At 43.4% G+C, this 13,998-nt stretch overlaps 1 protein-coding gene across 2 annotated transcripts in view; it reads right to left on the minus strand.

Annotated features, from left to right (window-relative positions):
* The window catches only part of LOC134347737 (potassium voltage-gated channel subfamily H member 7-like), a 579,490-nt gene that overhangs the window by 16,434 nt on the left and 549,058 nt on the right, over positions 1 to 13,998 (minus strand). For both annotated transcript variants that reach the window (XM_063050141.1, XM_063050140.1), the window contains one exon: positions 3,698 to 3,797. In XM_063050141.1, the coding sequence (XP_062906211.1) occupies positions 3,698 to 3,797 (100 nt within the window). The remainder of the gene's footprint in view (positions 1 to 3,697; positions 3,798 to 13,998) is intronic.

The following is a 13,998-nucleotide window of genomic DNA, read 5'->3' on the forward strand; positions in this document are numbered from 1 at the left end:
TCGTCAAGACTAACTGAAGGAAGAGTGAGTAAGAGATTTGAAGGTTGGAGGGGGAGGGATGGAGCCAAGAGCTGGACAAGTGATTGGCAAAAGGTATATGGGAGGATCACGGGACAGGAGGTCCGGGAAGAAAGACAAGGGGGGGGAACCCAAAGGATGGGCAAGAGGTATATTCAGAGGGACAGAGGGAGTAAAAGGAGAGTGAGAGAAAGAATGTGTGTATAAAAGTAAGTAACAGATGGGGTACGAGGGGGAGGTGGGGCATTAGCGGAAGTTAGAGAAGTCAATGTTCATGCCATCAGGTTAGAGGCTACCCAGACGGAATATAAGGTGTTGTTCCTCCAACCTGAGTGTGGCTTCATCTTTACAGTAGAGGAGGCCATGGATAGACATGTCAGAATGGGAATGGGATGTGGAATTAAAGTGTGTGGCCACTGGGAGATCCTGCTTTCTCTGGCGGACAGAGCGTAGATGTTCAGCAAAGCGGTCTCCCAGTCTGCGTCGGGTCTCACCAATATATAAAAGGCCACATCGGGAGCACCGGACGCAGTATATCACCCCAGCCGACTCACAGGTGAAGTGTTGCCTCACCTGGAAGGACTGTCTGGGGCCTTGAATGGTGGTAAGGGAGGAAGTGTAAGGGCAGGTGTAACACTTGTTCCGCTTACACGGATAAGTGCCAGGAGGGAGATCAGTGGGGAGGGATGGGGGGGACGAATGGACAAGGAAGTCGCGTAGGGAGCGATCCCCGCGGAAAGCAGAGAGGGGCGGGGGGGAGGGAAAGATGTGCTTAGTGGTGGGATCCTGTTGGAGGTGGCGGAAGTTACGGAGAATAATATGTTGGACCCGGAGGCTGGTGGGGTGGTAGGTGAGGACCTGGGGAACCCTATTCCTAGGGGGGTGGCGGGAGGATGGAGTGAGAGCAGATGTACAGGAAATGGGGGAGATGCCAAACAGTCCTTCCAGGTGAGGCGACACTTCACCTGTGAGTCGCTGGGGTGATATACTGCGTCCGGTGCTCCCGATGTAGACTTTTATATATTGGCGAGACCCGACACAGACTGGGAGACCGCTTTGCTGAACACCTACGCTCTGTCCGCCAGAGAAAGCAGGATCTCCCAGTGGCCCACATTTTAATTCCACATCCCATTCCCATTCTGACATGTCTACCCACGGCCTCCTCTACTGTAAAGATGAAGCCACACTCAGGTTGGAGGAACAACACCTTATATTCCGTCTGAGTAGCCTCCAACCTGATGGCATGAACATCGACTTCTCTAACTTCCACTAATGCCCCACCTCCCCCTCGTACCCCATCTGTTAATTACTTTTATACACACATTCTTTCTCTCACTCTCCTTTTTCTCCCTCTGTCCCTCTGAATATACCCCTTGCCCATCCTCTGGGTTCCCCCCCGCCCCCTTGTCTTTCTTCCCGGACCTCCTGTCCCATGGTCCTCTCGTATCCCTTTTGCCAATCACCTGTCCAGCTCTTGGCTCCATCCCTCCCCCTCCTGTCTTCTCCTATCATTTTGGAACTCCCCCTCCCCCTCCCACTTTCAAATCTCTTACTCACTCTTCCTTCAGTTAGTCCTGACGAAGGGTCTCGGCCTGAAACGTCGACTGTACCTCTTCCTAGAGATGCTGCCTGGCCTGCTGCGTTCACCAGCAACTTTGATATGTGTTGCTTGAATTTCCAGCATCTGCAGAATTCCTGTTGTTTGCCCCTCTATTCTGAGGCTGTGTCCATCATCTCAGTCTCTAATGGCAGACGTGATTTTTTTTTGAGACCGAGATTCCGGGTACTAGACGCCATAGCCAGGGAAACATCATCTTTGCATCTACCTTGTCAAGCCCCACATTAAGTTTGTACGTTTCATTGGGATCATCTCTCAGTTTTCTTAGCTGTAGAGTTTAAATGCAATCTCTCCTCATAGGACAATCCTCCATTCCAGAAAGGAATTAATAAATAACTCAGTAAGTCATATCAATACTTCAAACTTAGCCAAGTATCATATATGTCATTCAAGTTCCAGCTGCAATTTCAATGCAATCATACCTTCTAATTATAGGTAATTTCCAGGTTGTGTAATGGTTCCATTTTCAGGAACTTTCCATTAGCCTATTTCTCTGTAAGTCATAAATATCTCCTTATTTGAATATTGAGGAAGACAAATTCAATAATAGCTTTCATTTCGAGAGGACTAAAATATAAAAGCAATGAGGTAATGTTGAGGCTTTATACAGCACAGGCAAGGCCTCATTTGGAGTATTGTGAGAAATTTTCTGCCCTTTATCTGATGTTGCAAGGTATTCAAAGGAGGCCCGTGAAAATGATTTTGGGATTGAAAGGCTTGTCATATGAAGTGCGTTTGATGGCTCTGGGCATGAGGGGTGACCTCACTGAAAATTATCGAATGGTGAAAGTCTTCGATAGAGTGGATGTGGTGAGGATGTTTCCTATTTCAAAGATTTCAAAAGTACATTTAATGTCAGAGAAATGTATACAACATACACCCTGAAATGCTTTTTCTTCGCAACCATCCACAAAAACAGAGGAGTGCCCCCAAAGAATGAATGACAGTTAAATGTTAGAGCCCCAGCTCCCCCCTCCCATGTGTAAGCAGCAGCAAAGCAATGTTCCCCCTCCCCCACCAGAGAAAAACGCATTGGCACCCACTACCGAGCACTCAAGTATGCAGCAAAGCAATAGCAAAGACACAGACTTGCAGTACCCCAAAGACTACTCGTTCACCTAGTATTCGACATACCACAGGCTCTCTCTCTCTAATAATGGAGAAAGAGGTAGCTCCACTTCACAGCGAGATACAATGTTAAAAGTCTGTTGCGTCGCTTCTTCCGAGCTCTGTGCCCAAAGATCTCGGGTCTCTGGGCACACAGCGAGAGATCTTCCATCTCCCACGACACACCAATTTCCTGCCGGGACAATGACATTTGGTCTGCCCGAATCCAGAACCACAAGATCTATTGTGGGAGAGTCTAAGACCAGAGGACCCAGCCTCACAATAGAGGGGTGTCCTTTTAGAACAGAAATGAGGAGGATTTTTTTAGCTAGAGAGTAGTGAATCTGTGGAATTCATTGCCACAGGTGACTGTGGAGACCAAGTCATTGGGTATATTTAAGGCAGAGGTTGATAGATTCTTGATTAGTTAGGGCCTGAAGGGAGATGGGGAGACGACAGGAGACTGGGACTGAGAGGAAAATTGGATAAGCCATGATGAAATGGCGGAGCAGACTTGATGGGGCAAATGGCCTAATTCTGCTCCTATATCTTATGGTCTTAATGTAGACACCTATATTGTATTGCCGTACATATATTTCTTATAATGCTTTCATATCAATGAATCATTACTATAATGTTACCCAAAATTAAACTAATGGAATATTCTGTATATTGTATCCAGTCATTACTGAAAACCATAAAACAAGTTTGTTATTATCATTATTATTACTTGCTTGAAAATGCTTTAGGAATGTATGGGAGAATGTACATAAAGTTAGGTAATTCGTAACCCAGGGAGCTCCTGAGCTTAATTTGAAGTGATAATGAGAACAGAAGTCTAGTTTGAGCCAAAAATTTAAAATAAAAAAGATTGATCCAAAAACTAAATATTTAAATTGTAACATCTTTGTAAATTCAGTTTTTAGGACTAACAGGAAACGTGAGATGAATTACCTGTATTGGTTCTCTTTTTAAAGGAAAGTTTTCTTCTTCTGGTTCTGGGAACATCCTCATCTGAGTCATTGCTTGATTCTGCTTTGAGTAGAATATCTGCCTAGATAACAGACAAAATAGTAGATAACTTCAAACAACAGCATTCATTGTAAATGATGAGAATCTATTTCACTCCTCAGTTGCCCAAGAGCATAAAGAAGCTCACAAGGGGAAATTTTGACGCTTTGATAGTTATGTTGGACTCTTGATCAAGGTCTCATTGCGAGGTCTCCATGCTACTGCTTCCATGGTGTGGGCGGGGTGGGGGGGGTGGTGGTGCAGGGTTCGGTGTTTCCGCTGCTGCAAGTGGAGGAGAGGGGAAGAGTTGTTGGTTCTGCTGCTGCTTGTATGATGGGAGGGGGAAGTGGGAGGAGAGGGGGGCTTTGAGGTTCCGATGTTTCTATCATTCATTCTATGTGGATGTCTGTGAAGTGTAAGAATTTGAGGTTGTATACTGTATACATTCTCTGATATTAAACTGATCCATTTGATTGAGTTTAACACACACCATCAGCTTGGTCTCTTGAGAAATACTCTCCCAATGTTTATTTGAACTACAATCAAAAAGCTATGCAAAATATGTGCGAGGAAATTTAAACCTGATTGGTACCATGTAGTGCACTCACTGGTAACAACCTGCTCTGAATTTCAAGCCAACTTTACACTTAACACAATTTAATTTAAAATTATCATTAGGTTGCAAGTTCCCAACCTTTCTATGCCATGCAACCGTACCATTAACTGAGGGGTCCGTAGACACCAGGTTGAGAAGCCATTTTAGGTGTTTAACATGTTGGAAAATCTGATTCAGTTAAATGCAGAAATGCAAAGTGGTTGCACCACTTGCTAGCAATCGTTCTACAATCTGATCTGAGTTGCCAAGTGTGGATGAATGGCAAGATATGAAAGAGAACAGGGCTCAAAAGTTTTCAATGCCTGCATTGTAGGTTTTAGTAGATCAGATGGAAAGTAGCGAAAACCTTTAGAATTCTAGTGACACACCAGGACTTCCAGCCATATTCTCAGGAGGAACTGAGAGAGAAAGCCCACAAGATCACTGGGAGAAGTTAGGGCCCAAGGACCATGATGCAGTACCACAAGAAGTTTAATGAACTTCACATGAATGGAAAAAATAAACAGTGAAGGTGAATGAAGCTTCAAGTGCCTTGGTACTTCAGCTGGAATTCTCAGCTCAATTTAGCACATCCACGTCTTCTATTAAAAATAGTCTCAATCAATCAGGATTTATGTAATATTCTCATGCAGCATACACCACTCCTGCAAAGCATGGATGCACATCACAAAACTTGCAGGCACTGTATGTTTCTCATCCATTACCACCATATTGAAAAACTGCAATGCATAACACTAATCACCCAAATGACTGATGCCATTGTTGAATTTTTCAGCTGACTCTCCACTTTTCAATGCTTCTGATAATACATCTTCTGCCCCATTTTGTTAGACAGCTATATTCTGCAACAATTTAGTATATTATCATTTCTCCACTGCAATTTTTCATCCCCACTCCCCCACATCCAGGCCTGCACTTTCTCTTAAGGCCCATTGCAAAATAGCTTCCATAGGGTGTAACTGAAGTATCTACTAATTCCTGGAAAAGCTGGTGGACTCCGATGTGATTTCTCCTTATTTCAGAGAACTTCCTGTGTCGAAGGGGCATTGCTAGCTGAGCACTGGACATTGTCTCAGGTTAGCCTAACTTGACTGTGAAAGAAAAAAATAGAACAAAATCTGGAATTAAGGCACTAATCATTTATACGACTGCTTAACAATTTTGGGACTTTCCAAAATAAATTTATAGCCAGGTAGGACACTTGAATTGTAGGCAGTCTTGTTTGTTGAAAACATGGCAGCTTGTATGAAGACAGCACGAACAGAAATGTGAGTTTGAGGAAACAATTTGCTTTTGGTGTTGACTGCAGGATAAATATTGGCCAAGTCACAAGAAGAACTACTATGTTCTTCTTCAAATTTTTAACACCTGTTGGAGAGGGCAGGAGAAGCTTATTGTCCTTTCTTAAGCATGACTTACAGTGGACTGAAAACCTTGAGCATGTAGATATTAAGAAAGAGGATGTACTGGAGCTTTTGGAAAGCATCAAGCTGGATAAGTCCTGACGAAGGGTCTCGGCCTGAAACGTCGACTGCGCCTCTTCCTATAGATGCTGCTTGGCCTGCTGCGTTCACCAGCAACTTTGATGTATGTTGTTGTAAGCTGGATAAGTCACCAGGACTACACGAAATGTACCCCAGGCTACTGTAGGAGGTGAGGGAGGAGATTGCTGAGCCTCTGGCAATGATCTTTGCATCATCAATGGGAATGGGCGAGGTTCCCGAGGATTGGCGGTTTGCGGATGTTGTTCCATTATTTAAGAAAGGGAGTAGAGATAGCCCAGGAAATTATAGACCAGTGAGTCTTAATTCAGTGGTTGGTAAGTTGATGGAGAAGATCCTGAGAGGCAGGATTTATGAACATTTGGAGAGGCATAATATGATTGGGAATAGTCAGCATGGCTTTGTTAAAGGCAGGTCGTGCCTTATGAGCCTGAGTGAATTTTTTGAGGATGTCACTAAGCACATTGATAAAAGTAGAGCAGCAGATGTAGTGTATATGGATTTCAGCAAGCCATTTTATAAGGTACTCCATGCAAGGCTTATTGAGAAAGTAAGGAGGCATGGGATTCAAGAAGACATTGCTTTGTGGATCCAGAACTGGCTTGCCCACAGAAGGCAAAGAGTGGCTGTGGATGGGTCATATTCTGCATGGAGGTCAGTCACCAGTGGTGTGCCTCAGGGATCTGTTCTGGGACCCCTACTCTTCGTGATTTTTATAAATGACCTGGATGAAGAAGTGAAGGGATGGGTTGGTAAGTTTGCTGATGACACAAAGGTTGTTGGAGGTGTTGTGGATAGTGTGGAAGGCTGTCAGAGGTTACAGCGAGACATCAATAGAATGCAAAACTGGACTGAAAAGTGGCAGATGGAGTTCAACCCAGATAAGTGTGAGATGGTTCATTTTGGTAGGTCAAATATGATGACAGAATATAGTATTAATGTAAGACTCTTGGCAGTGTGGAGGATCAGAAGGATCTTGGGGTCCGAGTCCATAGGACACTCAAAGCTGCTGCACAGGTTGACTCTGTGGTTAAGAAAGCATATAGTGCATTGGCCTTCATCAGTCATGGGATTGAATTTAAGAGCCGAGAGGTAATGTTGCAGCTGTATAGGACCCTGGTCAGACCGCACTTGGAGTACTGTGCTCAGCTCTGGTCGCCTCACTATAGGAAGGATGTGGAAACCATAGAAGGGGTGCAGAGGAGATTTACAAGGATGTCGCCTGGATTGGAGAGCATGCCTTATGAGAATAGGTTGAGTGAACTCGGCCTTTCTTCCTCGGAGTGACGGAGGATGAGAGGTGACCTGACAGAGGTGTATAAGATGATGAGAGGCATTGATCGTGTGGATGGTCAGAGGCTTTTTCCCAGGGCTGAAATGGCCAGCATGAGGGGGCACAGTTTTAAGGTGCTTGGAAGTAGGTACAGAGGAGATGTCAGGGGTAAGTCTTTTATGCAGAGAGTGGTGAGTGCGTGGAATGGGCTACTGGTGACGGTGGTGGAAGCAGATACGATGGGGTCTTTTAAGGGACTCCTGGACAGGTACATGGAGCTTAGGAAAATAGAGGGCTATGGGTAAACCTAGGTAATTGCTAAGGTAAGGACATGTTTGGCACAGCTTTGTGGGTCGAAGGGCCTGTATTGTGCTGTAGATTTTCTATGTTTCTAAATACAGTAAGTTAATAAAATATAATTCAAAATGCATGTAGTGCACAGCACAGGCAAACAGTAAAATCTCACTGTCGTAGTGACGAGACCTCAATGGTGGCAGGGTATTCATTCATCTCATACTCTGAGGGAAGAAGCTGTTACCCAGTCTCGCAGACCTAGTCCTGATGCTTTGGTATCTCCTTCCTGATGGTAGTGGGTTAAAGAGATCGTAGGATGGGTGGTAAGGATCCTCAACAATGCTTCAGGTCGTTCTCCTGCAGCACTCATTGTAAATTTAACAAATATGGAAGAGGGAGATCCCGGTGATCCTCTCAGAACCTTTTATTATCCTCTTTAGGGTTTTGTGGTCCAATGCCTTGCATCTTCCATACCACAGAATGATGCAGCTGGACAGGATACTCTTGATGGTGCTCCTGCAGAAAGTTGCTAGAAAGGGGACAGGGAGCCTTGCATGCCTCAGTCTCCACAGAAGATGTAGACAGTGCTATGCCTTGACTAGTGAGGAGGTGTTGTGACTCCAGGTTAGATCATCCATGATGGGAACGCCAAGAAATTTGTGCTCTTCGCTCGCTCCATGATGTGTAATGGAGAGTGGTCAACCTGTGCTTTCATGATGTCCACAATCATCTATTTTGTCTTGTCCACGTTGAGACACAGATTGTTGTTCTCACACCACCTGACAAGCTTCTCTACCTCATAAGCCGACTCATCATTTTTATGATCCACCACTTATGTAGACTTTTCTGTTCCTTTACATTATTGAAAAATACAAAGTAAAATTATAAGGTATTTATTTACAACATTACAGTACAGTTTTGCCTAATACTGCAGATAAATTATGAGCTGTGTCTTGGAACTTATGATCAAAAATAATTGACAAATGTTATCAAGATAAGGGATGGCATAGGGTGAAACTCGTTATACTATGTTCTTTTGAGGTGGACAATGTCAAAATAAGTACAAATTCTTCAGATGTAAGCATGTGATTTCATATTCAATATGTTTATCGCTATGGTGTTGAATTACAATTATTAAGTCTAATTTCAGCCCACAGTTATACCATCATCAGTAAAGAAAAGTAACTCTATCTTCTTGGGTGACGATAAAAGGGCTCATGGCCTAATCTGAAGAGCTAGTCAATCCTTGTCAGTGTTCTGGCCAATACTTGACCTTCAGAAAATATCACTGAAACAGACTGTTTGATCTCTTATCACCCAGCTAATTGCCACAATATAATGCTATCTAAGTGATTGTCAGGTAGAGTGTAAAACCATAAGACATAGGAGCAGAATTTAAAAACACAAACACAAGGAAATCTGCAGATGCTGGAAATTCAAGCAACACACACAAAAGGTGCTGTGCCAGGCAGCATCTCTAGGAAGAGGTACAGTCGATGTTTCGGGCTGAGACCTTTCGTCAGGACTAACTGAAGATTAGCTCCATCCCTCCTCCTCCTGTCTTCTCCTATCATTTCGGATCTACCCCTCCCCCTCCCACTTTCAAATCTCTTACTATCTTTTCTGTCAGTTAGTCCTGACGAAAGGTCTCGGCCCGAAATGTCGACTGTACCTCTTCCTATAGATGCTGCCTGGCCTGCTGCGTTCACCAGCATTTTTTCTGCGTGGAGCAGAATTTAAGTCATTCAGTCTTCTCTGACAATCAATCATGACTGATTTATTTCCATCTTAACTCCATTCTCCTGCCTTCTCCACTTAGTATTTTGTGTCCTTGACTAATCAAGAATCTATCAACCTCTGCTTCAAATATACGCAATGACCTGGCCCCCACAGCTGTCTGTGGCAATGAATTCCACAGATTAACCATTCTCTGACTAATTCCTTCTCATTTCTGTTCTGCTTCTTGTATTCTGAGGCTGTGGCCTCTTGTCCTAGACACTCCCACTTTTGAAAGTATCCTCTGCACGTCCACTCCATCTGAGCCTTTCAATACTCTCAAGTTTTCAATGACATCCCTCCTCATACTTCTAAACTCCAGTGAGTACAAACCCATCAAACACCCCTTCTATCTTAACCCAGCATTCCTGGGATAATTCTTGTGAACCTCCTCTGGACCCTCTCCAATACCAGCACATCATTCCCAAAACTGCACATTATAGTCCAAATGTGGTTTGACCAATTCCTTATAAAACCTTAGCATTACATCCCTATTTTATATTCTAGTCCTCTAGAAATGAATGCTAACTTTGCATTTGCCTTCCTTACTAACACTCAACCAGCAAGTTAACATTTAAGGAATCCTGCACAAGGACTTCCAAGTTCATTTGCACCTCTGATTCCTGAATTTGCTCCCTGTTTAGAAAATAGTCTACACCTTTATTCTCTCTACCAAAGTGCATGACCGTACACTTCCCTGCACTATATTCCATCTGTTACTTCCATGCCGATTCTCCCAATCTGTCCAAGTCCTTCAGCAGACTCCCTGCTTCCTCAACACTACCTGACCCTCCACTTAACTTTGCATCATTCGCAAACTTGGCCAGAATGTTATCAATTCCTGCATACAAAACATTGACATATAACATGAAAATAAGCAATCCCAACACCGACTCTTTGGAACCAACAGCCAACCAAATAAGGACCCCTTTGCTCCCAAACCTTCTGCAGTTGGCCAATCTTCTATCCATGCTAATATCTTTCATGTATAATCATAGGCTCTTATCTTATTAAGCAACCTCATGTACAGCACATTGTCAAAGGCCTTCTGAAAATCCAAGTAAACAACATCCACAAACTCTCCTTTGTCTATCCTACCTGTTATTTCCTCAAGAATTCCAGCAGATATGTTAGGCAAAATTTCCTCTGAAGGAAACCGTGCTGACTTTTGTCTCCAAGCACCCCGAAGCTTTCTCCTTAATAATGGACTCCAACACTTTCCCAACCGCTGAGCTCAGGCTAACTGGCCCATAATTTCCTTTCTTCTATCTCCCTCCTATCTTAAAGAGTGGAGTGTTATTTGCAATTTTCCAGTCCTCTAGAACATTCCAGAATCTAGTGATTCTTGAAAGAATATTACTAAGGCACAAGCTCTTCAGGTACCTCCTTCAGATACCCTGGGGTGTAGTCCAACTTGTCCAGGTGACTTATCTACCTTCAGATCTTTCAGTTTCCGAACACCTTCTCCTGTATTCCCTCACAGTCTCGAATTGCATTAATATGTTGGGCTCAAGATAAATCTTCAGAAATATTGCCACCCAGGAACCTGAAACTGCTCACCCTTTCCAATGCTAATCCTTCAATGACTATTCCCTCGACTGCCCCTTCCCAAAGTCCACAATCAATTCCTTGGTCTTTCTGACATTGAGTGCAAAGCTGTTGTTTTGACACAACTGAACCAGCTGCCAACATTAATTGTGTCATTGTCAAATTTATAGATGGCCTTTGAGCTGTGACCAGCCACACAGTCATGGGTGTAGAGAGAGTAGAGCATGAATCCTTGAGGTGCCCCGGTGTTGATTCTCAGCAAGCAGGAGATGTTACTTCCGACCCTTACTGACTATAGTCTCCCGGTGAGGAATCAAGAATCCAGTTGCAGAGGAAGGTATAGAGGTCCAGATTTTGGAGCTTGCTGATTTGTACTGAGGGCATGATAGTGTTGAACACTGAGCTAAAATCAATAAACAGCAGCCTGATATAGATATGACTATTGTCCAGGTGATCCAAGGCCAAGTGGAGAGACAGTGTGATTGCATCTCAGTAGATATATTGTGGTGATAGACAAATTGCAATGGCTTAGGCAGGGGCTGAATCTAGCCATGACCAATCTTTCACAGCACTTCATTTGAGGAAACGTGAGTGCAACTGGGTGAAGGTCATTGAGCTAACTCACCCTGCTCTTCATGGGCACTGGTGTGATTCTCATTCCATTGAAGCAGGTGAGAACCTCTGACTACAGTAGTGGAAGATCAAAGGTGTATTTGAACACTCCCATCAGTTGTTTGGCACAGATTTTCTATGCCATACCAGGTACACCAGTGAGGATTCACCCTCTTGAAAGATGTTCTGATGTTGGCCTCTGAGACAGAGATTACAGAGTCACCAGATGTTGCAGGGATTTGCACAACTGTAATTATATTCACCTTCTCAAAGTGTGCATAAAAGGTATTGAGCTCATATGGGAGTGATGCATCACAGCCAATCATGATGTTAGGCTTTACCTTGGCTTGCAGACCCTGCCAGAGCTGATATTCATGTGGTTTAGTCCCTATCTTCAGTCAGAATTGTTTTTTTCTCTCTTAAAATAATCTTCTGTCTGTCATACCTGGACTTCTTATATAGTTCTGGATCTCTAGTCCAGAATGCCACAGATTTAGCCCTCAACAGACTACAAATCTCTTGGTTCATCCACGTCTTTTTGGCTTGAGTATGTTCTGTATGTTCTCAAAGGCACTCAATCATCCACACAGGTCTTGGTGAAGTCAATGATAACTGTGGCATATTCATTCAGATTCGAAGATGAATCCCTGAATATTGTCCAGTCCACTGGCTCAAAGCAGTCCTGAAAGCACTCCTCCACCTCCCTTGACCATAACTTTTTGGTCCTCATCATTGGTGCAGCTGTCTTCAGTATCTGCTTGTACACCGGTAGAAGAAGTACAGACAGGTGATCAGACTTTTCAAAGTCTGGGCATGGGATGGTACTTCAGCTGTGCTTGATGGTGGCATAACAGAGGTCAAGTTAAACTGAAAACCTAACAGCACTCCAGTGAGCCAGACAGAACCAGAAGTGAATACTGCAGCAAAGTACTCATTAAGTACCTCTGCTATCTCCTCCAGTTCCATACACACTTTTCCACTGTCACACTTGATTGGTCCCATTCTCTCATATCTTATCCTCTTGCTCTTCACATACTTGCAGAATGCCTTGGGGTTTTCCGCCAAGGCCTTCTCATGGCCCCTTCTGGTTCTCCTAATTTCTTTCTTAAGTTCCTTCCTGCTAGCCTTATAATCTTCTACATCTCTATCATTACCTATTTTTTTGAAACTATTGTAAGCTCTTCTTTTCTTCTTGACTAGATTTACAACAGCCTTTGTACACCACGGTTCCTGTACCCTACCATCCTTTCCCTGTCTCATTGGAACGTACCTATACAGAACTCCACCCAAATTTCCCATGAATATTTGCCACATTTCTTCCGTACATTTCCCTGAGAACATCTGTTCCCAATTTAAGCTTCCAAGTTCTTGCCTGATAGCCTCATATTTCTCCTTACTCCAATTAAACGCTTTCCTAACTTGTCTGTGATAGTATTGTGATCACTATCTCCAAAGTGCTCTCCCACTGAGAGATCTGAGACCTGACAAGGATCATTTCCTAATACCAGATCAAGTACAGCCTCTCCTCTTGTAGGCTTATCTACATATTGTGTCAAGAAACCTTCCTGAACACACCTAACAAACTCCACCCCTCACTCTATGGATATGCCAATCGATATTTGGGAAATTAAAATCTCCCACCACAACAACCCTGTTATTATTACACCTTTGCAGAATCTGCCTCCCCATCTGCTCCTTGATGTCCCTGTTACTATTGGGTGGTCTATAATAAACACCCAGTAGCGTTATTGACCCCTTCCTGTTCCTAACTTCCACCCACAGAGACTCCGTAGACAATCCTCCATGTCTTTCTCTTTTTCTGCAGCCGTGACACCATCTCTGATCAACAGTCCCATGCCCCCACCTCTTTTGCCTTCCTCCCTGTCTTTTCTGAAACATCTAAAGCCTGGCATATTTCTGGTAATATTTTGGTTTATGTGCTGTGTGTGTGTGATATATATGCTTTGTGGGTGCACTATGGCCCAGAGGAATATTGTTTCATTTGGTTGTATAGATGTAGTCAGATGCAGAACTTGAACTTGCACTTGTCAATCACAGGCAAATCCCTTTCTATCACTGAGCAAATTTACATGCAGCACTGCAACAAGAAAGCAGCATCCATCATCAAGGAGTCCACCACCCATGCCATGATCACTTCTCACCACTACCATCAGGCAGAAGGTATAGGAGCCTTTTCTCCCATGCCACCAGGTTCTGAAATAATTATTACTCGACAACCATCAGGTTCCTGAACCATCATGGATAACTTCATTCACCACAATTGTGAACTCACTTACAGAGGGTTTACATACTAGTCACACTTTCTAGGATCATACAACTCATGCTCTCAGCATTTCTAAATGCATAATTGGCTTCTTTTGCTCTTTGCCTGTTTGTCAGTTTTTGTTTATGTGTAGTTTCCATAAATGTATTGTGTTTCTTTGTTTGTCTGTAAAAGATTGCAAGAAAATGATAATATATGGCAATATATAATAAACATTCATCCTCTTGGAAGTTTTCATATTTTATTGTTTTATAACATTGGATCACAGTGGATTTAATTTGGCTTTTATTGACACTGATCAACAGAAAGAGACTCTTTTGTGTCAAAGTGAAAACAATT

Source organism: Mobula hypostoma, chromosome 6 (assembly GCF_963921235.1).
Source record: "Mobula hypostoma chromosome 6, sMobHyp1.1, whole genome shotgun sequence".
Classification (NCBI taxonomy): domain Eukaryota; kingdom Metazoa; phylum Chordata; class Chondrichthyes; order Myliobatiformes; family Myliobatidae; genus Mobula; species Mobula hypostoma.